General features: G+C 37.3%; 2 protein-coding genes across 3 annotated transcripts in view; one reads left to right on the top strand and one right to left on the bottom strand.

The window, feature by feature from the left end:
- The first annotated feature begins 636 nt into the window (after positions 1-636).
- On the top strand, positions 637-19894 carry LOC127170501 (probable ribonuclease ZC3H12C). Of its 2 annotated transcripts, none has more exons than XM_051118505.1 (6): positions 637-766; positions 6394-7186; positions 10949-11088; positions 11395-11629; positions 11795-11901; positions 15585-19894. In XM_051118505.1, the coding sequence occupies exons 2-6, from the start codon at positions 6489-6491 to the stop codon at positions 16919-16921; spliced, it is 2517 nt and encodes an 838-aa protein (XP_050974462.1). In that variant the 5' UTR covers positions 637-766; positions 6394-6488; the 3' UTR covers positions 16922-19894. The 2 variants fall into 2 exon arrangements, with proteins under 2 accessions (XP_050974462.1, XP_050974454.1); XM_051118497.1 differs by lacking the exon at positions 637-766 and adding an exon at positions 1492-4084.
- A 2415-nt stretch (positions 19895-22309) lies between these two features.
- The window catches only part of LOC127153612 (radixin), a 49291-nt gene continuing 46502 nt past the window's right edge, over positions 22310-25098 (bottom strand). The window contains exon 15 of the mRNA XM_051094839.1: positions 22310-25056. Coding sequence (XP_050950796.1) covers positions 24892-25056 — 165 coding nt within the window. The 3' untranslated portion in view covers positions 22310-24891. The remainder of the gene's footprint in view (positions 25057-25098) is intronic.

Raw genomic sequence — 25098 nt, 5'->3', positions numbered from 1 at the left:
CACAAAGCAGATGGTTGTCAGTTGGCTGATCCTGAGGGGGTGGGGGTGCAGCTAAAGATCAATTAGAGAGTCAGCGTAAGTCATTAGCATGTCCAGTGGCCCTGGTATTAATGTCAGTCTGGACACAATGTATTTATCCTTTTGTTCAGCCATGTTAACTATATGATTGATAGCTAAAAACTCACTTTTTTATGTTCCCTACTAACTAGTGGGCAACGGACGTGTTTAATTGAAAGCTCAGAGGCCCTTTTCCCTGACAACAAAATCTTCAGATTCATATAATTAGCACATTTGAAACTTGTATAATTTCAATGAAACTTCAAAGTACAAGCTGCCATTTTTAACAACATTTAGAACAAGAATGTCCCGAATAGATTATGAAATCTGATTTCTTGCTGACCTCTTCCAGACATACAAGACAAACAATACTGTAAACAGTGTAAACTGCGCGCGTACTTGTGATGTCGCAACTGCGCGGAAAAAGGCAGATTCTAATGTGTGGGATTTGATTGTACACTCGTGCATAAGCAATAATTGCAGTGTTCGGGTCAGCCGCTATAGAGCTATTGTCGCTGTAGAGTTAGAACGGGTGAATGCGGTCTACGGGTTTCATAGAAAGAGAATCATCAGTCGCTGCAGGAATACCTTCTAGGTTGGTGTTCAAGTAGGGCTGGCAACGCGAACGCCAAGACATGAGAAGAACGTCATCGTGTTGTACAGAACAATGGCTTGAGTGGCGGAACTATCGGACTACTTGCGCAGCACAGTAACAAAACAAAACTCGCATTTACAGTAACACATACACACACAGTACAGATTTACTCGAGACACCTCCGTTAAAATAGATGTGTGTTTCAGGGTGGATGGCTATAAAACGTTTCTTGAAATTATTTAAACGAACAAACTTTAAATGCTTGAATTATTATTTTTTTTTTATATTTTATACATTATAGACAATCTTGCAAATTAATATGCAGTAGATTAACATTTCATTTTGATGGGTATTGCTCTCTAGACAAGAATTATTTAACGTATTAACACGCGCGCGGTCGTCACAAACCGTCTCAGTTAAACTTTATCAATTTGTTTTTATTTATATATTAATTAGATTATATATCATGTACTAAGTTACATTAAAGGACAGGAAAATTAAACGCAGCACCTTAAAAATTACAAGGTGTAACTGCATGATGACCACTTTTATGTGTACACGGTACGGGTCTGGTACTGTAAGTAAATGAACTGTCTGCTAAAAAGAGGTTTTGCTCAGAAAGAAAAACATTCAGAGAGAACAGTACCTTTAAAAGTTAACTGTTCAAAATAATTTCAAATATATATATATATATATATATATATATTAATGTTGATGTCATTATTTTTTTTCAAATTTATTTTGTTCCTTCTACTTCTACACTGTCTAGTTAAATCACATTCTTGCTTTCTTTCTCTGTCTTTAAAGTATTGAAACAAATAACAGTGTCGATACTTTTTTAATGGAAATATGTGTATGACTGTTGATTAGAGGTGTAACGATACATGTATTCGTACCGAACAGTCACGGTACGGGCATCTCGGTTCGGTGCTTGAGGCCTTACAACGAATACAGGCAATTCACCCTCAACCCAGAAGGGGGCGCCCGCAGTAATGCAACGCTGTTTGATAACCGCCGGCAGGAGAACAGCGAATGCCAGGAGTTGCGCTCTTCAAAACAAAGACCACTAGACAGCGACTATGTGCTGATTCTGAACGCGTCTCTCACTGACAAAGGAGTATAACGTTACTTTTAAGGCTTGCGCACTCAACTGTCTGCGAAATGGAGCTTTGTGCTCTTGTATCCTACCTCCCTCATTCGGCACAAATCCAAATATTCCATAATATTTCCATATTTGCGATGCATCCAAATGCTAAACTATTATTTATTATGTAAATTACAGAATTTGTACTACAGTCGAGTTCTAACGGTGGCACAGTGATGCGGGCGCAGTGCTAGAAGCCTCGAACTGATTTTTGTGTTTTGTGTTTGTGTGCGCCAGCGCGATTGCTTCAACTTTCCTCATACCAGCAAAATCAACTTAAACAAAAAACAAATAGGATGTTGCTTTCTGCCATTTGAGTTTCCTTTCTGTCACAAAACTGTACTGAAACTCCGCAAATATAGGCTACGTTACGTGTCGCACAGTTTTTTTCCTTGTCTATCAGTTAACTAACTTAAATATATTGCAGGTATTTTTTCCTTGTATGTATATATGTACAGATTTTATAGCCTATATATTCATTTTATATAATATTTAGTATTTTCACATGTAGGTGGAAAAAAATTTAATTTGTATTACTGTCTGTTTAAAATAAATGAAAAGAAACCTAGTATAGTAGATTTGTTTTTTTTCTTCTGTTGTACCGAAATCGTATCGAACCATGACCCTCGAACCGAGGTACCTACAGAACTGTGACATATGCTTTTGAGCCTTTTTTAAGCATTTAATGTAAAGTGCTCACATTCTTCGAAAAATTAGGTCATGTACTTGTCACACAGTAGTTTGTCCTGTGGCTTTCTTGTAAAGTGGCTGACGTTCTGACAGAGGTTCTGCTAATGATTTTTTATGCTTTTGAGGCTGTGAAATTAAACTGGTAAATAGAAAATATACATGTATTTGATGTTTTGGGGACCCTAGTCACAAAAATTAACTTTTAGTTTTTTGCTTTAGTTTTCATTATCTACACTTCATCTAAGCATCACGTAATCTAAGCTTGCATAAACAAAACTGTTGTTTCTTAATTATTGTAGCCTAAGAACAACAACAACCAAAAAACCCTTAAATGCATTTAAGAGAATGCTAATGTCATACATGACTTGTTACCCCACAAACATGTCCTTAGTAACTGAATTTTTAGTCTCTCTTAGCTGTTTTATGCTTGTGAATGTTTAGGCCTATGCTAAAACATTGATCTTAAGATCTATATTTGAAGAGCTGTTAACTGGGCCTACAAGCCAGTTGGACTTTTCTTGCTTTAAAATTTAATTTGTTCGGTTAAGTGTGCATTGATAAAGGTTAGGTTCATCAGGTTTGGAGTCAGTCAAAGATACTTGGAATTGTTGCTGTGCATTGATTTTATGGTTTCTTTGCCTTCTGTTTTCAAGACTTTCATAATCTAAAATGACAACAACCTAGATCTTGAGGCTTGGCCTTTTGTTTTATATGTCCTCTCTAAAAAGCCATTTTGTAGAAGTGTGGCACAACAATGAAGACGTCTTTTTTTCCCCCTACGAACTTATTGTGTGTAGATTTCTGGATCTGGCCCCATTCCATACACACAACTACACATCTAACCCTTTGCCCTCTCTCACACACACAAGCACCCTCGTGCTCCCTTTCACCCAGCCCTTTTTTTAAAGACACACGCAATGCTTTTAACATAATTCAGCCCATTGTTTGTATCTGAACCAGACCCCCATCCCCCCAGTCAAATAAACAAAGAAGCGAGAGCTGCTGTAGTCCCTAAGCGAGCCAGGTGTTTTCCACTGCCAGCCTGCTCCCTAATGACTAAGGCCTCGTGCTGCAGCTGCCTGCTAAGGCCTCTTTTGTGTGGCTCTATTGTTGACCGCGCACCCCTCGTTTATTCATGAACCGCGTGGGGGAAGACCTTTTGGACAGCCACTAGCTTATCCCCACACTCCCTTAGAATATCAACTGTGTGTGTGCATCAGAGAAAGCGAGTGAGAGTGTGTGTCAGTATTTACACTCAATTGTGAGCTCCGTGTGCTCTCATTGGTCCACACACAGCAACTGGCCTATCGGGGAATGGTAGACATTGTAGCTCCATCTGCTCAAGCTCTCATTGTCTTCTGAAGGAACACAGTCTACGGCACAGAGTGTCACTTCTTCAAACTTTATGGGTTTTGGGGCCCTTCATCTGCTTGACTGGATTTGTGCGTTCTTGGTTTTAAGTTGGAGTGCAACAAGGAAAATATATATTCTGTGCATGGCAGTTAGCCAGTACTGAACTGAGAAGAGATATTTTAATTAACTGCAAGAACTTTCCACACATTTTTCCTACTTTTGCGTTGGATATTCCTGCACTTATGGTAAGTCTGGTGATATTTTTTTTTACCCTATTTTGTCAGTCGTCAACTGTCTTACCTTTAGTGCATTAAACGTCTATGTAACAGATGCTTATTTTTTCTTATATAACATTTATTGAATGCACATATTTCCACCATGTCAAATTAACATTTCATTTAATGTTTTTTGCTCACTTATTGTTAGTAGTAACTATTACTTATAGTATTTCACTTGTCTTTGCATGGTTTGTGGGATAAGGAGGCTCTTGTAAGAACAGGTGTCAGAATATCTTAAGGACAGCTGCCATAGACATTCTGCTATATATTCATACTGATTAACACTTTCTTTGAAAAAGAAAACTGGAAGGACATAATTGCAGATATATTTTAGAGAATGGAAAAAAAAATATTGTTTTGGATTGCTTTGCCACTCCTTAAAGTTTTCCAAGGGAACTTGAGGCCCTCTCCCTTTACCGTCCCTTTTTTAATAACTGTGTTGGTTGGTTGATATATGATGTGCTTCAGGTTATGTGGGGCTGAAGGATAGCTGAAACATTTTCAGAAAGTGTTTATGTGTGAATTTGAAGTGGTCATCAAGAATCCCAGAAGGGAGGGTGTTTGCACTTCAGAATTAAGACAAGCTTTCCTTTTGTGTCACGTGACCCCAGTCAGTTAAGAAAATGCAGTGGCTGACTCTTTTGGGTGCTGTAGATGGAGAATACCACTTTTTGTTCCCCAGTGGCCTCAGTAGACATCTGTTGCCCTGCTGGCAGGCCCCCCACCCCCCCACCAGTCCTCGCTTGGCGACGACCCTCCTTTTGTCTGTACAGGGTTGAGTAGACGGCTTAGAAGACGTTCCTCACAAACTCAATAACTTCCAAGACCCCCCCAACACACACACACTCTTTCAGGAAGCCTACTCATTGTCTTAAACTTCACACACACACACATACACATTTAAGCATGTGCAACATAGTCATTACTCATTAATGACAAATGGTCCGGGCCTGGATTGCTCACTGGCAAGGTTTGAAAAATGACAACAAATCAAAAATGTCGCTACAGGCAAATTAATGGCTAAAGAGGTTTTGTTGTTGTTGTTGTTTTTTTATTGGTCAGTTTAGATTTTCAAGCACTTTAATCCATCAGATGCTCATAAAGGAATAATCTTTTGTTTTTCTCCTCTGGCCCTCCCCCATTCCCTCCCTCTGAGAGCTAGTGATGCACAGATTGGTCTGGCAGACTCTTCTTTTTTTTTTTTTTGGGTAGACCAGTCAGACACATGGGGCACTTTTGTAGAGCAGCTGCAGCCTAGCAACAGTTGGATAGTTGACAATTTCAATAGTTTTTTCATCTGTGGAACACAAAGATACCATATAGTAAAAGTCAACAGGGTCCAAAACTTTTTCGAGCTCCAAAAAGAAGGTGAAAGTTACACTGGATTTTCCAAGGTGAAACAAAGACAGACCAGCTTTGGTCTTCGTCAGGCGAGGCCACTGTGTTGGGCTACTTGCTGACTGAGAAAGTGGTCTAAACCTATCAAGGCCTCCAGGAATCTCTGTTGGGTCCATTCCTTTGATAATACTTGGTTTTTCCTGTAGGGTTGGGGAGTTTATGGCCTCAGGTGGCCTGACACAACTTTTGGTCTCATCAGACTCTGCATAGGGAAATAAATGATGACCGAATATATTCATTTATTTTTAATTTTAGGGTTAGAGTTCTAGAAACTTAATATTATGGCCATATTTATCTTGTATTTTAACTATCGTCAGTGTTCTAATGTTTCTTTTCACCTCTCTCAAGTGCCATACTGTACATAAGTTAAGGTGGTAGTTCATCTGTCCTTAAAAATTGCCAGTTTACCCACTATCATGTTGTTCCAAACCTGTATGATTTTGTTTCTCCTGTGAAACATAAGATCATGTATTTTGTCTTCTTTTTTTTTTTTTTTTTTTTTTTTTTTTTTTCGGACGTATATTAAAAAGCATAGTAAGGTGGGAGGATACAGGGAAAGAAAAGGTAAATGAAGAGGCAAGAGCAACATCATACCACAACTCATACACAGATATTAAAATGTGAGTGGAGACAAAGACAAAAGTGTTGGGGACACTTTGCTGTTTCATTTATGGGACTAAAGTGTGAATAGGTGAAGAGTGAAGACAACAGAACGTTTTGTATCTTTAATTTCTCTCACTACTGATGTCATGTCCTTTAATGGAGCTTATAACCCCATCTGCTTCAAGCATGCTTTGGCAGTTCCATACCTTAGACACCTCTCACTGTTCCCCAGATTACTTTGCAGTTTCTTAAAGTATCCCTCTCTTCTTCTCCAGGTTCACATCCGAAAGGCAATCTGAGGGCTGAATAACAGGTGACAGGGTCAGCAAGACTCTTAGTTAGAACAGCATTGGATGTTTGTTGCAGATTCATGGGCCTGAAAGACCATCTGGATGATGGAACAGGCCACATCCTCAAACTGGGGCTGGATCTAGACTACCTCCATGTGAAGGCTACAGACCAGCAGACTGGCACTGACGCCGGACTTATCATGGACAGTGGTTCATCTGACACAGGTGACCTTGTGGCCCCCTGCACTAGGAGCTGCAGTTCTTCGTCACAAGATGACTCGGAGGAAAGTGCAGGGTCATGCAGTGAGCTTGTGCAGAGCCACAGTCATCCTCTCGTCGATCCACTTGATGGGTCCACCTATGCAGTCCATTCATCGCACTGTTGGTCTCCAAGTCTGGATATGGATTCAGTGGTTCTGGATATGGTACCCCAAGAGTCAGGCCCTGTGGATACACTGAGGGAATACCAGACAAAGATGGAGTTTGCCCTTAAGCTTGGCTATGCAGAAGACTTGGTTCGGCTGGTTCTGAACAAGCTAGGGTCGGGTGCATTGATCAATGATGTTCTTGGGGAGCTGGTAAACCTGGGCAGTAAGCCAGAGAATGAGGGTGGGACACAGACTCTCTCCCAATCCACTTCCACATCATCGTCATCCTCTGGCACATCTTCCTGCAGTTTTTCTGATTCAGTTGACTCGCATCGATCAGAGTCCCCTTCTGTGGATGATAAGGATAATCTTCGCCCCATTGTTATTGATGGCAGCAATGTGGCTATGAGGTGAGAATCCAAAAACTAAAAAAGCACATATAATTGAGTCATTTAATAATATTTATCCTTAATAAATCACTAAACAATCAAATTATATGCCATGACCTGAAGTAGCAGGGGTTATGCTTGTGGTAATTTTAATGATCACAAAATGGCTGATACCCAAATAGGAAAAATTTTGGTAAAACAAATGGAAGTTGATTAGTGCACCATGCTTGCATGTTATTTTAGCCTGCCTTTTTATTATATATGTGTACATATAATATAGTAATACTGCAAAATAAAAATACTAGGTCTGCAACAGGGCTGCAGGTTCTTCTGAGTTGGTGTCAAGTTATATGAGAATGTGCCATCTCTATGATTACATACAGTATATGCTTTGCGTTTAGAATATAAGTGTTTGTTTTACTATTCCTACCACAACACAAAGTGTGTGAAATATTATACTGTATTATCTTATCCTTCATTTTAAATGGACAGCAACTTTTTAATGCCTGGCAACTTGACAAATAAGTGTTTCAATATTATTGTGGTATATATTATAGTTAAATTGACATTTAATAATTTATAAGCAAATAAATAACAGATGTATTTTAAACTAATTCTTTAAAACAGTATTGTCAATGCGCTATATAAACTGGTTTTGTTCGCTATTTTTGTTCAAATGAATGTAAACCAATAGAAAAAGATTAGTATAAAAAGATTTCTTATCCTTGTACCTCTAGTGGATTAAGAAACATTTTTACAGCACTTTTATAGCAGTAATAAGTTCAAATGGCTGATGGTTTTGCTATTAGCCATCTGAGCATAAGAAATTTATGAAGCTAAGCATGATTCCTCAAGATGACTTGTTTTCCATATTTACAATGTTTTGAGAAGTTTGGACTTCTTCTGTGCACACAAGATATAGGCGTATTAGTCATAATGGGCCACAACCAACAATTTTATAGATCAAAATGTTTTGATAATTTTTTTTTCCAAGCATGATTTTTTTTGTCAAGGGCACATCCATTAAATATAGAACTATTGCAACTTCTATCTAATTGAAACACTTTCTGGGGGTAGGGGGGAAGTGTCTCTTCCACAGCTTTCAACTCGTTTTTTAGTATCAAACAAAGATACTATACGACATTCACATTACATGATTTTGACATCAGTTACTGGGGTTCAAGCGTTTTAATACCTTTGAGCAACTATAGTCAAATTAAGATGATTTTACCCAAAAAGGTTGACAAATAAATAAATAATAAATAAAATCAGTAGTAATGTTATTTATTGATTTTTCACATTTGACCAATAGGATGGCACTGGTCCCAAATTGATGTGGTGTGGTTAATTAAGGGTGACAATGACACATACATTGTTTGGTGCGAATATACGAAAGCATTGTAGAAAAACAGCCTTAGATCCATTTTGGCATTTTTCATATCTCCTGACCATCAAGTGGCACTGTGCCAAGGCTGTGCAGGTAACCTCATGGGTGTCATAAACTCCAAGTTTGGTCTGTACACAATGAAGCGTTGAGGAGAATATAGCCTCATGTGCAATTTGGCGAGCTCTTTGTCAAATTCATTTGTACATTATCCAAGAACAGTTGGGTCTATCAAAAAGCTTTTGATCATTTTTTTTATTAGAACCATTTAAAGATGGTCTGTATCAAAACTGAAAGAACTATCTAGGATGAGTTAGAAAAAAGTAGCTTTTTTTACATAATGTCAAATATTTAACGAACGGTGCGATTAACAGCAGTGGTTGTAGAGGCAAAGTTGTTCAGAATGAGGAAATCAATCTTGTGTGTATGAGTGAAACACTGTGATATACAAGGCCTACAATAGCACCACCTAGTGGCCGATTTCCTTCAAATTTGTCACAGACAAATTTGGTGCTCAAAGTTGAATGGCTGATGGCAGACATGTTTTTTAAGATACGCTGCCTTTATAGACATTGGTGCCAACTTGGACAAAGACACTGCATTCCAAATTTTAAGTCAGTCAGACTAAAGGGTGCATTGTTACAGCCATTGCCATCACCTCATGCTTAGGGTGCTGGCAGCTTTATTGACTTCATGATTCATGCAATGAGCAATAACTGTGCTAATGCCAGTTCTGAGATCAGTCTTCTTTGCTCAACTCTTATGGTATATATTACAACCCCTTACAAAAGGGGGTTTCTTTCTTTTCCACTTGACACAGCTCAAGTATGCCTGCAACTGGGAGAAACATTGAATTCTCTACCTGGGCATACCCACCACCCCTGGCAAGATACAGTATTGATTACTATATGAAAGGCTGTAGATCAAGAAAGGCAAATGTAATTAGTTTGCAAGTAGTTGTTGCATACAATAATCTCCCCAAGCCTCACAGAGGAGCTACACCTCTGAACAATTGCCCTTACAAATAAGGGGAGTGTTCATGCCCTGCTTACTAAGAAAAGGGAGCAAGGACTCATAACTATTGGGGAGGGACATCTCGCTCAACCCTCAGATTGTCACCTTTGTTTATATAGTGCTTTTAACAACACAGATTGTGTCAAAGCAGCTTTACAGTATTAAATAGGAAAAATAGTGTGTAATAATGCACAAGGACAACAGTAAACACTCAATTTTCAGTTATACTCAGCTCATCATTGATTTAGTGATGTCATCGTCCAGCTCAGTTGTTTAAATAGTATCTGTGCAGTCAAGTCGACGATATCATTGGAAAATAAGTGTCCCCAACTAAGCAACGGCAAGGAGCCAAAACTTCATCTGTGACAGAAATGGAGAAAAAAACCTTGGGAGAAACCAGGCTCAGTCGGGGGGCCAGTTACCCTTTGGCCAGACGAAACCAGCAGTTTAATTCCAGGCTGCAGCAAAGTCAGATTGTGCAGAGGACTCATCTGGTTCCCGATAGACACATGATAGACTCAACTTCAAGGGAGCCACAGGAGAGCCTAGTCTAACTTTAGAAACCCCAGAAACATGTGGGTGGTAGATTAACCATGATTAGGACCTGCCAAAAACTAATGCCTAGCCTAACATAAAGGTTCATAACAGTTAAAACAGGTCAACTACCAGTGACTTTGGACACAAATTAAAGAATTAAAAAAAAAGAATTAAAGCTAACAGGAGGAGATTTTTCTGTGAAAATCCTACCTTGCTCTGCCTTCAAACCCTATGATCGATTAGGCTTTGTGGTTAGGTTATGGTGTGGTCACAGAAGAAAAAATAAACAAAACTGACAGTTATATTGTTATCAACAGCGGGCTATTTAACACATTTAATTATGAAGAAATTACTCCAATTAAAAATGTTTTGATTTAAAATACTCAACTCTTGATTACATATTTTCATATATTTTGCCCATTAATATTGGCATGCTTTTTGGTAACTGATCAACTTGCTAAAACATCTTCAAATAGACCTGATGTAATAAGACATTTCTTTATGTAATAATAAGTTCTTTTATGTAATAAGAAATTGCAGAATTTGAGAAGTTTCTCATACTCAATACTTTAATTATTTCTGCTGTGTATTAATGTATTTATATATATTACATACTTACATATGTGAAATATATGTGTGTGTGTGTGCGTATAGAAATGTATACGAACTGACTATTTGCTTAATTGTTCAGATATTCTTGCCAATGTCACGAAGTCTTGCTTGAAGACCTGTGACCAGCATTTTACTAAATTTCAAATCAAACCAACACAGTGAATACACTTTATTTAAAGGTTATAATGTATTTACAGTTACAGTTGTTTATTTTTAATTTTAACTTTTTTTTACAGCCATGGCAATAAGGAGATGTTTTCCTGTCATGGCATTCAGCTTGCAGTTGACTGGTTTCTTGAACGTGGCCATCGAGATGTTACAGTTTTTGTGCCAGCCTGGAGGAAAGAACAGTCCCGCCCTGATGCTCTCATCACAGGTAAGAAGTTTAGTCATCAGGCCATCAAATGAGCAAATGTTGTGATTTAAACTTGTCTGTGAACCTTTTCCTTAGGTTATGTTAGGTAAAATCACTGATCTATATATATATATATATATATATATATATATATATGTTCTCTATTATAGATCAGTGGGTAAAATACTTTTAATGGTTTAAAGGTAAGATGCAATGGTGTAATTTTTTTTTTCTTAAGTTAATTTTTTATTGCAGTTAATGGAAAAAAGGACTCACAGTCTGTGACTACCTATATGTACAAATCAAACTGATTTTTCCCTCTTACAGATCAGGAGATCTTGAGACAGCTGGAAAAGGATAAGATTCTTGTTTTCACACCCTCACGTCGTGTCCAGGGCCGCAGAGTAGTCTGCTATGATGACAGGTTCATTGTTAAGCTAGCTTATGAATCAGATGGCATCATTGTCTCCAATGACAACTACAGAGACTTGGCTGTTGAAAAACCGGAATGGAAAAAATTTATTGATGAACGCCTTCTGATGTACTCCTTTGTAAATGATAAGTAAGTCCTTTTAATCAGGTATTGAGGTATAAATATGAATTTTGAATAAAAATCTTAATTTTAGTGATTTCAGTGTACTTCAGTTTGCTCTTTTGCCTTTTTATGAACATAAATAAGTAAATAAAAATAATAATAATAATAATCTGGGGGAAAAAAATCTCTTAGGTTTATGCCTCCTGATGATCCACTGGGTCGACATGGACCAAGTCTGGAGAATTTTCTTAGAAAAAGACCCATCATTCCAGAGCATAAGAAACAGCCCTGTCCATATGGTAAGTGTTTTTAATGCTGTTTTACAGTTGCTTGAAACTGAATGACTGTTAAATATGTGTATATATAGCCTAACTGTCACTCAAAGAGCTATCAATTTTAACATTTATTTAAAAATGTTATATTATATATATATATATATATATATATATATAAATAAAACTCAAAGCTGAATTTTCAGCAGCCATTACTTGAGTCTTCAGTGTCACATGATCACATGATCCTTCAGAAATCATTCAAAATGTCCTGGTTTGCTGCTTAAGAAACTTTTCTGAATATTGTAAATGTTGAACAGTTCTAGAAAAAAAATCTTTGAACAGCAGTGTATATTAGGTAGAGGTGCTCCTATCAGGGTTTTTTGAGGCCGCCTGTGAGGCGGATTCTACCAATGAAAACGTAGTCAGCATGGACAGTGGAAAGCACGCGTTCTGTAGCTGGAAATACAATCATTCATTTTAGTTTATTTCTGTCAAAGGCAAGAACACTGTTGTGCGTTGTCAGTTAGAGGGGAAGAAATCCTTTTGCAACCGTAAAAAATCCAATTTAAAACCTCTGAAAGGGCAGCACGGCACATTAAAACTTATTGAAAACGTACCGGGTGCGGAGAGCAACGCATCAGCTTCTGTTGTCATACCGCGCCGCTCTCTGTTGCGTCCAGACCAGCGAGAGTGGTCTCTAATCCACTGGCAGTGGACTCGATGCAACAGAGAGTACAAGACTTGTGCGGTACAAGACTTGATGTGCGACTGCGGGTGCGGGCGCGGGCGGGCAGAGACTCGTGTTTGTGCGGGATGCGATAGAATAAAATGATTTGCGGGACTCCCGCAAAATAGAACTGTCTAAATATAAAATATCTAAAACAAATTAATTGCTATTCATGTACTGCACAAAAGCAACAAGAACAGCTATATAAAACAAAAACGATCAACAGGCATAAGCATAGGCAGAGTTTCTATTTATAAGGTGTTTGCAGCATTGAACAATACTGATTTCTGAAATGCAGTGGACAATCAGAGAATCCACTCACCGCTCGAAATGCCGTGTATTCTGCAACCACACAGGCAGCAGCCTATTGCTTTTAGTTAAAATAACAGCGGTTTGTGAATGTTGATGCTTTAATAACAAATATTTTATCGGAGCATTTATGCTGGGATGGTAGGCAACACAAAAGTTCACTATTTCACGTAAATTTCGTGGATGTACAGAAAAAAAGTAACGTGACGAGTAATGTAACTAATTACTTTTGAAATAAAGTAATCAGAACAGTAATTTAATTACATTTTCAGAGTAACTTGCCCAACACTGCCGATCACAGATCGCCGATCACGGAAAGCTGTATCTACTGATCCGATCACCGATACAGATCTTTTTAAAGCCTTCTATTAATCATGTAGAATTATTTATAGAGATACTCCAATCAGGATTTTTACACACTTATTCAGGGTCTGTTTTTTTTTTTTTTTTTTTTTTTTTTTTTTTTTTTTTTTTGAGAGAGGAGTTTATTTATTTGAGGGGTGGAGGGGAACATTATTTTGATTTTTTTAAATATATATTTATCTCACCTAAATGTTTGATCATGCAGTGTTCAAGTGTTCATGCATTTTTGTTTTTAGAATTGTGCAATTATTAATTATAAGCTTACGCACAACACAAGCCTGATTTCCACAAACACATTTATCCATTATTTTGATTTAAAATCATTGTTACTGAAAATACTTTTTCAGCATTGCGATTTTTTTTTTACACAGTACAGTAATCTTTCATAGATGTGTTTAAACAATAAATATAAGCAACACATTATTCAATGCATTTTACTTTTGCGTTTTCTTCTAGATTTAGGTATTAAGTTCAAGCAAGTTGCTCAAGCAAGTGGCAAAACATTTAAAACTACTTTTCTTATGGTATCACAAACATTCTAAATTAAAAACTGACCATTAAAAGAAACAGTCAGTTCTACTGCCTTTTTTTATTTAAATCTTTATTACAAGCAATCCTGTTGTTAATAAACAACCTTGTTTTCAAATTACTTTATAAGTTATTTAATGAAGTATATGAATTGTACCTCATGTTCAGCAGAATAATTTTTTTACCCGCGCCGAAAAGAGACTGAGACGGTGCCGTTGCATGTCGTACCAAACCACTTACGGCAGGCGCATCATCAGCTTTAGAACTTTTTATGAGATCGGCCTTTTTAGAGACCGCCGATCAAACATCCCCAAGTGATTATTGGCCAATAATGATCGGTAGCCGATCAATCGGAGCACCCCTAATATTAAGGCTGTCAGTTGACCAAAAAATGTATTAATTGCACATATTTCTGTAATTACTTGATAATCTGTAGTGTATATAAAATAGTGTATTATTGTATATAATATATTATATATTGTAGTATAATAAAATCTTCTCAACCTCTCAGTTTTTGACTGTCTGTGTTCCAGTACCTGTTTGTGCGGAATCAGTATCTGTCGTTGTAGGCGCTTCTGACGAGAGATGAACAGACGCTCCCAGGCATAAATATGCTATTTACGTTAACACTATGTCAATAAACATTATTTGAGAAAGACATGTCCCCAAGTATTTGATATTCTTTATTTTGCTCTTCTGCTCTTTACTGGGCATTGTATGTTATTAGGACGGCAAAACGTTTAAAGGAACACTCCACTTTTTTTGAAAATAGGCTAATTTTCCAACTCCCCTAGAGTTAAACAGTTAAGTTTTACCGTTTTCGAATCCATTCATCTGATGATATTGCACAGCGCCTGAAATTAGTCTCCCTGTGCAAGCAGGTGGTCACGTTGGTTATGTTCTGCGTAATTACATCGCGCCTGCTGCATCCATGGTACGGCAGCAAAGTTCCTTGATTATTACGTCGGAATGAGAATATAGTTCCTAGACATATCGGCCTAGAAAATCGCAACTTTTCATTTTCCATCAGTCTTAGTGCACAGTGAAACTACAGAAGAGTTTTAAGTTTTAAAGGAAAAATATCAAAACTCTTTGGTCATTTTTGAGCGAGATGCTAACGGTCTAATCAGATTCAATTATCTATGCTAAGCTATGATAAAAGTGCTACCGCCAGACCCGGAGATCGATTGAATGGATTCGAAAACGGTAAAACACAACTGTTTAACACTAGGGGAGTTGGTAAATGAGCCTATTTTCAAAAAAAAAGTGGAGTGTTCCTTTAAAAGTTAATTTTTAGTCTGGTCTGCCTAATAACAGCACTAATAACAGCCTAATAACAATGCTCAGTGGTGTCAAAATGATTGAGATGGCCAACCAAATCAGATTCTAGAATGATGCTTCAGTTTTAACAGTAAAAGAGCATAAGAGCACAAGGTAAGATGTAAGTAGCTAAATGTTTATTAAATTATTTTCTCACATATGATAGAAATGTTAAGAGACTGGCAGGAACACTGACTTTATTTAGTCAAATTGCATCATTTTTAATTAAAAATATTTTTACCTGATTGTGTAATTTGTAAATGCATGTGTGTAGCCTACAATTATTTTTAATTGCCACAATATTTATAGCGTTATTTGAGCCTGTAAGCTTCGAGTCTATGTCATTTTAATCATGTATTATGTGTTCTGAGACCTGCAATCGCTATGTCCTTGGCGTTCCTTCACCTTCCAATTTACAAATTAAGCACTACAACATTTTTTTCCCCCTTATTTCCATTAGGAAAGAAATGCACCTACGGGCACAAGTGTAAGTTTTACCATCCAGAGCGTGGTACACAGCCACAGCGAGCGGTGGCAGATGAGCTCCGTGCCAGTGCCAAGATCTCCACAGTCAAAAGTGTGGGAGAGACAGGTTTCGTGAAAAGCCACAGTGAGCCTGGAGGCTCCCGTAATGATAAAGCCAGTGACGGTAAACGATCTCAACCAAAGAGGCAACTGGACCCCAGTCTCCGTGCCTTCTCTTACAGTGATGTGGAGGATAAGCTGTGTTCCAAAACTAAAGTAGATCTGTGTAAGAGCAACCTAGCTCTGCCTCCAGCTCCAGGAGGTCCTCCTTCCTGTCATGGGTATAGCCAGGACTTGAAGGATCACAAGCAGTCTCAAGCAGAACCCCACACAAACTGTGAATCTCCTGATCTTTATTACTGCATGGTTAGGGCATACTCTGGCCTAAGCCTGCCTTCTCACAGCAGTCCAGAGCGTCACTTCCTGTCTGATGCTGATCCACGGACCAGCTCAGTGGCATCAGATTGCAGCAGTGATGGCAGCATGAGCTCAGATTCTTATGGCATGGCAACCCACAACGAGCATTCTTGCATGAGCTCTCCTGATTTGTTACTGGATGAAGGAATGAAGTGTCATCACCACCATCATCATCGTAGAAATTATCAGTTACCCTCTGCTATTCCTCCAGGGTTCATTCTCTCTCCTGCTACATCTAACCACCCAGGATTCCACCACAGCATACCCCGTGTTCAGAGTTTTGCTTTAGAGGACCAGCAAGACCCCCATTTCCAGCACTCTGTCTCCTACATGTCTCCCCAACGCCAGCAAGTGGTAGGTTCCCGCTCAAGTTATCCTGGAGACTATCCTTCTCTCTGCCAGAGCAACACTCACTCCCAGAACTCTCCACTGGGTCGTGGCCTTGCCTCAACACGTTTGGACAGTGTGTCAGACTCCAGGCTTTATGAACACTCTCCATTGGTGCCTAGAAAACCCTACCTATCCCAAGAGCGAAAGACCAGCTGGGATCCACATTATAGACAGCACCCACAACAATGGGATCTTTTAAAGAACCGTGAACAGATGTGGCGGATGCCCTGGGGCTGTGCTTCTGCTCCTCCTCCATCCCATTTGCCCCACATTTTATCACACCAGCAGCAGGAGCCTCTTGCCTTGAGTCGTTACCAGGAAGTAAGAGAGAAAGTGTTTACCAACCTGTGCAACATTTTTCCCACAGAGCTAGTACAGTTGGTCATGGGGCGCTACCCTCATGTGACCGATGCCCAGCAGCTGGCAGCAGCCATCTTGGCAGAAAAGAACCATGCTGGATACTAAGCGCTGAGGTAAACTGAAAATACTCTCAACATTTGCTCACTCTCATGTTACAGCAAATGTGTGAGTTTCTTTCTTCAGATGAACACAAAGAAAATTAAAAAAAAAAAAAAAAAAATCTCTGGAAGTCCATACATATATGGAACCGCCAAAGATGAAGGTTCAAAAGCAACACAAAACACAATAGCAATCCATACGACGACTCCAGTTGTTGAATTAGTGTTTTCTGAGGTAAAATGGTAGGTGTATATGAAAGATGCTTATATTTTAACTTTTTAAAATATGAACCATCTTCTGGTCAATTGTCAAAAGTGTGTTCACTTGACATAAGCATGTTGTGAAATGTGATGAAGTGCATTGTGAAATTCGTGGAGCCCAGTGGTCCAAATCTCCATTTGTGTTCATCTGATGAAGTAAAACCATATACATGTGGGATGGCATGATGGTGAGAAATGATGAGAGACTCTTCATTTTTGAATAGAGTATCCCTTTAAACCTACACTCTCCTGCTAGCTTCTTGCACCCTAATAAAATTGAGTTCGTTGGTGATGTCTATTTATGTAAAACACTGCATTAAATTTACCATGTTACAGATTTAAATTTTCAGCTTTGAGAAAGTTATGATCTGTAGACATGGGCATCGTAATGTTAAGCGTTTTTGATTTCTTGCTAGAAGTGAGACTGATAGAAATTATTGGCTGACTTATGAGGAGAATATAGCTATAAAAGACGTTATAGACCCAAAGTGTGAATGTTGTGATGCGTGCGATATTTATTTTTTGCTATTTATTTTCTGAAATGTTTTACTTTATGTTCATGATTATGTTTAGGTGAGCATGTAATGAATCACAAGGCACTTTTTATTGCTGTTTATCAAATTCAATTCAGTTTGGTAACTTATGGCAATCAGTAAGAGGAGATGGAAAGCCAGAGTATTTGTAGGTGTAGATGGTCTGCAATAGAATCTATTAGGACAGCTTGGCTATTATATCTGTAAAGCTGCTCTGAAACAATGTGTACTGTGAATAGCGCTACACAAATATATTAGACTGGAGAAAACATATGTTTAAAGCATTGCATTCATCTGTGTCAACAGATCAAGGCATCAGTTTCATGAAATGTGTGTAAAGGGCGGGACCCTCTTTGCTTTTTTAGAATGTCACAAGAACTTCTTATTTGAGAAATATTTTTGTATACATTTGTTAATTTCTGGAAGATAATCACTTTCAAATTCAGAGGTGCTATCATTAAAAAAGCTTTAAGTATTTTTATTTTCTTTGCAGGTTCAGAATTATAGCCATAATCCTGCAGCTCTTTGCCTTTTCCTCCTCTTTGTGATGTAATGCCAACTCTCACTTGAATTATTTCCTTTTTCTTTCTTTCTTTCTTTCTTTCTTTCTTTCTTTCTTTTTAATCACATTCTCCATAATCTAGTTATATTTAAATTTGGTTCTTTATATGCAAAAGTGGCTAGTCCAGTGAACTAATTTGCCTATTACTGACTGCTTATATTGCCATGTTAATTATGATTTTGTAATGTTTATTCTTTTACATATAGAGATGAATGTGTCAGGGTGTGTTTGCTTTTTTTTTTGTGAATAGCCTTGGGTATTCTGTAGTTTTGTCAGTGTTATCATAGAAAAACGGTCTGAATGTAGCCACAGGTGTAGTGTAGTTAAGACAGTTGTCACCAGCTCTGTCTGTGTACCTTAGTTTTAGTAAGGGACATCTCTGGTTAACCTTATGGGTGCATGATGTTGTATCCTGCTCTTGTTGAAAGCAAATAAGGTTGAGGCCTGATTTCTTTAATGTTTTGAAAATTTTCTTAAAAGGCATGAATTATTCCAAAACTGTTTTCATTTCCTGTGACTTAGGGAAGCCAGAGAATACCTGTCCTTGTTGATACAAATTGTATCTCTTTAACTTAAATTCAGAGATGTTTATATACATATGATCTATAAAAAGTATATTCACACACATAGTTATGTACAATAGGTAGTACATGTATAAATTAAAAATATTTTGGGCAACATTTTATTATGAAGATAACTGGTTCAGGTTTTTGTAGGGGGAGGAAGAGCATTAAATGCTTTTAAAATGAAGAAGAGACAGTAATTAAGGAGTTAATTTATTTTATTTTAAAGCAAATGTATTTACGATCTTATTTCTTAAATTAAAAAGATAGCGTTATTGGAGTAAACTGGGACAGGATATAAGCAACTTAAACAGTGATCTTTTAACCCTTCTGTTGCGTTGGAGTCAATTTGACCCACACTTGAAATACTGGTTAAACTATTTACTTTTTGAAATTTTGTGATTATTTTTCATTTAGGGTCATGAATGTGCATGCATTCAATACACAGATGTAGGGATGTAAAGTTATGAAAAATTCTCATCACGTTTATAGTGATTAAAATTATCACAGTTATCAGTATTATAACGGTATTGTTAAAATGTGCTGGAAATGTTCAAAAAGTACTGACACACATATAACTTCACAGAGTTTTATATTTAAAATCAGCAAACAACAAATAAAATTACTTTTTGTTTGCATAAACACTAAAACAATTACATTACTAATGATGTCCGGATTTTAAATAACGACATAACTGACAACAGTTTATCTAATAGCATGTTTAAATATCTAATGTAAATGTTCAAATAAAACTTTGAAAAATTTCATAGAAAAGTAAACCTCACATTTCAGTCTTTATATAAAGAGCAGGGTTCAAAATGAGTCAAAATGATAATTGATTAATAAATGATTATATGTATTTTATCTGCTCCATAAATAATTCAAGATAACTTATCTGAATTGTTTAAATCTGTAGAATCCACATAAGCTTGATCAACTGGTCAAATTTTACAACAAGGCATGCAAATTCGGTCCAATTTTTGGCCAGACAAATACGACACACAAGCTGAATGTAAAGAATATTTTATTAGGCATTACATGGAGCAAAGATGAAATGAAAATGCTACTGAATCTTTTCTGAAGACAGTCAGAAGGTACAGACTTCAGAGGTACAGTCATATAATTAATTCATTTATAAATTCATTTGTATAATTCCCTTAGCACTCTTTTAAAACCTCTCAGCTTTTCTGCCCTGTTTTCACACTAAATGGAGCTATTCTGCGTGCTGTGCGTACGCTAGACTGTAACTGTGCTTTATGCTGTACAGTATTTATTTATCATTTGTTTAAATTGCGGTAATCGAATACGGTTATAATAATAATTAAGATATGAAATGGTAATACTAACCGTGGGGTAATACTAACCATTTTATCATTATTAATCATCAAACCAGTTATCGTTACATCCCTACATAGATGTTTTGGAAAGACTATACAAAAAAAAAGTTTAGGACTCAAGATTTATTCATAGAGTTTCACGGTCAAAAACTCTGTCAAAGGATGTTTCTGGTTAAGTTTTTCTTCTCAATTACTTGATGGCTGCAGCACTGAATAGAAGCAGGAGAAACCCAAGTTTAAATAGTGTCTAACATAATTTTTGTCATCCCTCTCGGAGGGATTGGCATGGTAATGTATATGACAGTGTTAATGTGACTGGTCCTGGCAGAACAGACCTGCTACGCTGCTGCTGCAGCAGAGCAAGTACCAAAACTTGCTACTGCCATTACATCCACAACATGCTGGGGTGAGCATGTATGAAATACTGCTGCTGCACATATAACATACATGAACTAACCCCCATACACCATACGTGAAGCACCCCATAGCAGATCTATACAGGTGGAGCTGGGGAAGGTGAAGGGTTTCTGAAGCACGCTGCAACTGCTACAGCTAGCACTAGTCATATATTTGAATGTTGAGCAGCAAGCTCATTGGCTACTGATACGGAAGAGAACTAACCTGTGCCATGTAAAAAAGATGTCATTATGTCAAAAAATTATGGGAAAAAAGGCAATAAATAGTACAAATAATGTTAGATACTCTTAAACCTCACTATACAAATTGTCACTAAAAGTAGTCATGACCAAAAAATAAAAATAAGAATAAGAATAAATAAGAATAAATTAATGAACAAAAAGGAGACTAGTTTACAGGTAATTTTGGACATAAAAATAAGTGGGTAAAATTTGACTACACAAAAAAATTGTACCCAGTTGAACACAACAGGAGGGTTAAACAGACACAGTTTTGATAATTTACATGGTATTAATTCTGGCCTTGTTCTGAAATCTAAATTCAAATTTATTTTCCGAAAACTATCAAGACTAATATTATTTTTGATGCATTTAAGAGGGCTGAGTTCTTAAGGGCAATAAAATTAGCTGGTAAGCTGTGGTGGTAAAATACTGCCTAAAATATGTTTGTTATGGGAACACCTTTTATTTTTAAACAAGAAGAGCCTTCCCTTTGGCCTTGTGGCACTGTGTGCCATTCTTGGCAGTGGTGTGGGCATAGAGTATTTGCCTCTACATGGCATTGTGCTTAAGACACATCTGAATAATCTGAACCATGTTCAGCAAACAAGTTTTCAGTTAGATAAGATGTTGTTAACAGGTTGTTGTTGTTGTTGTTTTACTATGTAGTTGCATGAAAGTATCACAAATGATTCCGAGTACATGGTGTGTTACCTTTAGTATTGACTAATATGTTAAGTGTGGATGATGTTCTGTAACAGCATTGTGGTTCAGCAGACCTTTTGGTCTTTGTCATTGAAAAACACATTTGGTAGGGATGCTTTATAAAGTTGGACGAATGTTTATGACAAGTTGTTTGATGTGCATTCACTGATGATTGCTTTCTGCAATATTGTAACGCTACTACCTTTAAATATATCAACAATTAATCAGTCTTCAATCGCCTTGAATGTTTGCAGTCTGTGAGCTTGTGATGCACACAAAATAATGGAAAGCAGTGTTTCCTGTTGACTGAGACGCTTAGGTCTTGCGCATTAAGGTAATATTCAATGTGTCAGTGGGCTTTATGCTTAAGGACCAAAGGAAGCAGTGAGTTTGGTAACATAATTCTAATGGCCACTGCCAATGATGCTTTAGTTGTTCAAAGCATTTTATTACAAAGAGTAATAAAAAAAAAAATGTGGTGGTAAATGTGTGACATGTTCAGTAATGTTTTGGCTTTTGTGTTTGCTGTTATATCCAAATATGTATCTTTTTAGCAAAATAAAATCTACAAAGAATAACTTTATTTGCTCTTTTCTTATAAACCATATTGTCCTTTTACTTGACTTTGTAGCATTTTCATATTTAAAATCTCAGACACATTATGCAAACTATGCATAAAAACTACAATAAATATATGGGTCATAGAAATACTGTACTATTCAAAGGAGTTTAGACATGCAGACTGGAATTACCTTAACAGGAAAAACAAAAAATGAATGGGACGAAGATAAGCAGAAAATAAATATTCAATCTTTATTTTCAACCAAATATTTAGTCACAGGCAACATGTTATTTCTATGTAACAGAAAGCTATATGAACAAAAAAAAAAAAAAAAAAAAAAAAACCAAACTGCCACCCCCCCCACCCCCACCAAAAAAAAAAAATAAACATCATACAACAAAAACATTAAAAGGAAAAAGCAAACAAATATACATTGTGACCTTGAGTGTTTTTTCTCTCCCCTTTAGTAAATGCAAATGCTGGTGGTTCAGTTTCAGAACGCTTTAAGAAAAAAAACAAAATGGAAGCACAACATTTATCTTGCTATGGCAAATACATCCGCTCATGGATACCTGCCTTGGAAAAAAAGCAGGACAAAACAAGTGCTTTTAAACTTTTCTGAACATTCTGGTATAAAGATAAGGTTCAAACTTTTTCCCAGCTGTATTTGTCAGCATAAAAACACCAAATAAACAGTGACATCTTTGCACATCAGTGCAAATTAAAAGTCCAGTTATTAATTAGAATAGTCCTGTGATTAATTTTTACTAAGGTAATCCTTTCAAAGGGACTACATAAAAAAAATGTAAAGAAAATTAAAAGAGAAGGAAACTATTTTATTGGCCTACATATCAGTAAATGCTTAAGATATTTTTATGCACAATGTGAAATAAAAGACATACAGGCCATGAATACTGAGTATTACTGTGTTTCTACTGCAATACAGCACACACACCAGCTGAGCAAAGAATATTGCATGGTGGAAAAGACTGGATGAGTCCATAGATCCAAGACCTGTTAATTTTGGTGGATGTTTAAAAAAGACAAAAGTTTTTGGGTGGGTAAAATCTTGAAAGAAGGCTCATCAAGAACAAGAAAATGGTAAAAGAAATGTGGGACATTCTAAACAGGCTTCATTATGGGGCAGTCAACAATGCAGTAGGACCAGATGCCACACAATTAGTCATAACTGTTGTCATAACTCCATATGCTGAATAAGAATAAAATACTGACAAGATAACTTTGGTATCAAATTGCTTTTTCTTTTTTTTTTTTGAAGATAAATTATCAGCCACATATCTATCTTAGTGCTGCTAAATACAACACAATTTCACACCACCCTAACTAGCCAAAGCATCATTGTAAGAGTACATCTACCTACAGTAAACTTCCCAAGAGATGCTCAAAAACAATCACAAACGGCAATATTATGATCTGGGCGACACAAACTCAAAAAGAAAATTACAAAATTTGCCTCTCTCTGCCATACACCAAGTGTTTGACTAACCAGTCACCATGTTTGACAGTAATGAGGTAGCGATTCGTCCTGAAAACAGGACTGATGTTTTCATATGCTCCCCAGCCAGAAAGGCCACAGGTATTGGAAAATAACCACATGTGCATGCAGGTGTACTAATACATTCACACAAAAATGAAGGGAGAAAAAAAAATAAATTCACAGATGAACAGAGAGACAAAGCACACACATGCACACAACTTTCCATCTATTCAGCAAATTCATGTACCTCAAGCAGTTTGCCCCTAATATCGCAATTAAATCAGAACCACAGGGTCACTAAAACAAGCAGTTTGTCTGTCTGTCCAACTGTCAGCCCTGGCCTTTGTGAGCTGGCAGGCAGGGAAAACCATCGATATGGAGACTGGACAAGAAACACTGGGTGTTTGGGAGAATTGTACTGTCGAGATCAAATGACCCAACTTTACCACAGGGCCTCTATCACATTCTGTCAGCTCATAGTTACATCTTTTAAACCTTAATCAAACAACATCTTGCATTAAAGAAATAAAACTAGTAATGAAGGTCTTGTCCAGCCAAAATCCACAGTAATTACGGATGTATGCATGGTTTACACATGGCTAGCAAGAGTGATAGCCTCCCTTTGGTTATCCATAGTTTTGGTTATGGTTCACATTCATTTAAAAAATAGGTGCCTTCCTACATTCTTCACTCTACTTCGGTGGCTCTGAATTTGATGTGATGTCAGGGTTTTGGTATGGAGGGGTGCTATTTGTGCTCTTGAGGGTATGTGGATGTGGCACTGAGATTCTTGAGTTGCACACAACTTTCACATGACCCTGAAACCTTGAAACCTGAAACCTCAAAACCTTGAACTGTTAGCCCACTAAAATGGAGTAAACAAAATGGATGAAAGAAGAAAAATGCTGTTTACACATTGTGAGCATATAGCTGTAGCCAAAAAACAAATAAACAAAAAAACAAATGGCCATTTCATAAAAACAAATTTAGCTTAAACTCATTTCAGGCTTATCTAAAATACATATTTCCAAGCATTTAGCAAGTCCAAATCATCATTCAAGAGTTTGGTATAATGCACCACTTGCTCCTAACTGGACGATTCTGGAGTAGCCTGATGGGCTGATCACAGGCGGAGAGAGCTTTGGCAAAGCTTGAAGGAGTGGCAGCCATGTCCCTCAAGCCTCTCTGAAGGGTCAAAGGTCAAGGATCACTGGTCTATAGGAGAGGTATGGGCAGGTAAAAGCTGTGCTTGTAAGACAGCCATCAAGGCATACAGGGCTACAGGGTGGAAGATGGGGTAATCAAAGAGGATGTACAGCCATCACATGGACTCAAACTCATCAATACGCTGCTTGGTGTTGCCCTGGCGGATCTGACGTAGGGTCTTGTATTTATCCCGACCGGCCTTCACATTCTCTGCATGCAAAACATCATTTTGGGTCTTCTTGGAATCATCACGGGCCTGGGCCAATTCTGAGCTCAAGGCCTGCAATGAAGACAATGTGTAAGCTTTGGTATTTATTCACAA

The sequence above is a fragment of the Labeo rohita genome, chromosome 1 (assembly GCF_022985175.1).
Source record: "Labeo rohita strain BAU-BD-2019 chromosome 1, IGBB_LRoh.1.0, whole genome shotgun sequence".
NCBI classification, from domain to species: domain Eukaryota; kingdom Metazoa; phylum Chordata; class Actinopteri; order Cypriniformes; family Cyprinidae; genus Labeo; species Labeo rohita.
The sequence above is the reverse complement of the archived record's forward strand: the minus strand, read 5'-3'. Positions and strand labels throughout refer to the sequence as shown.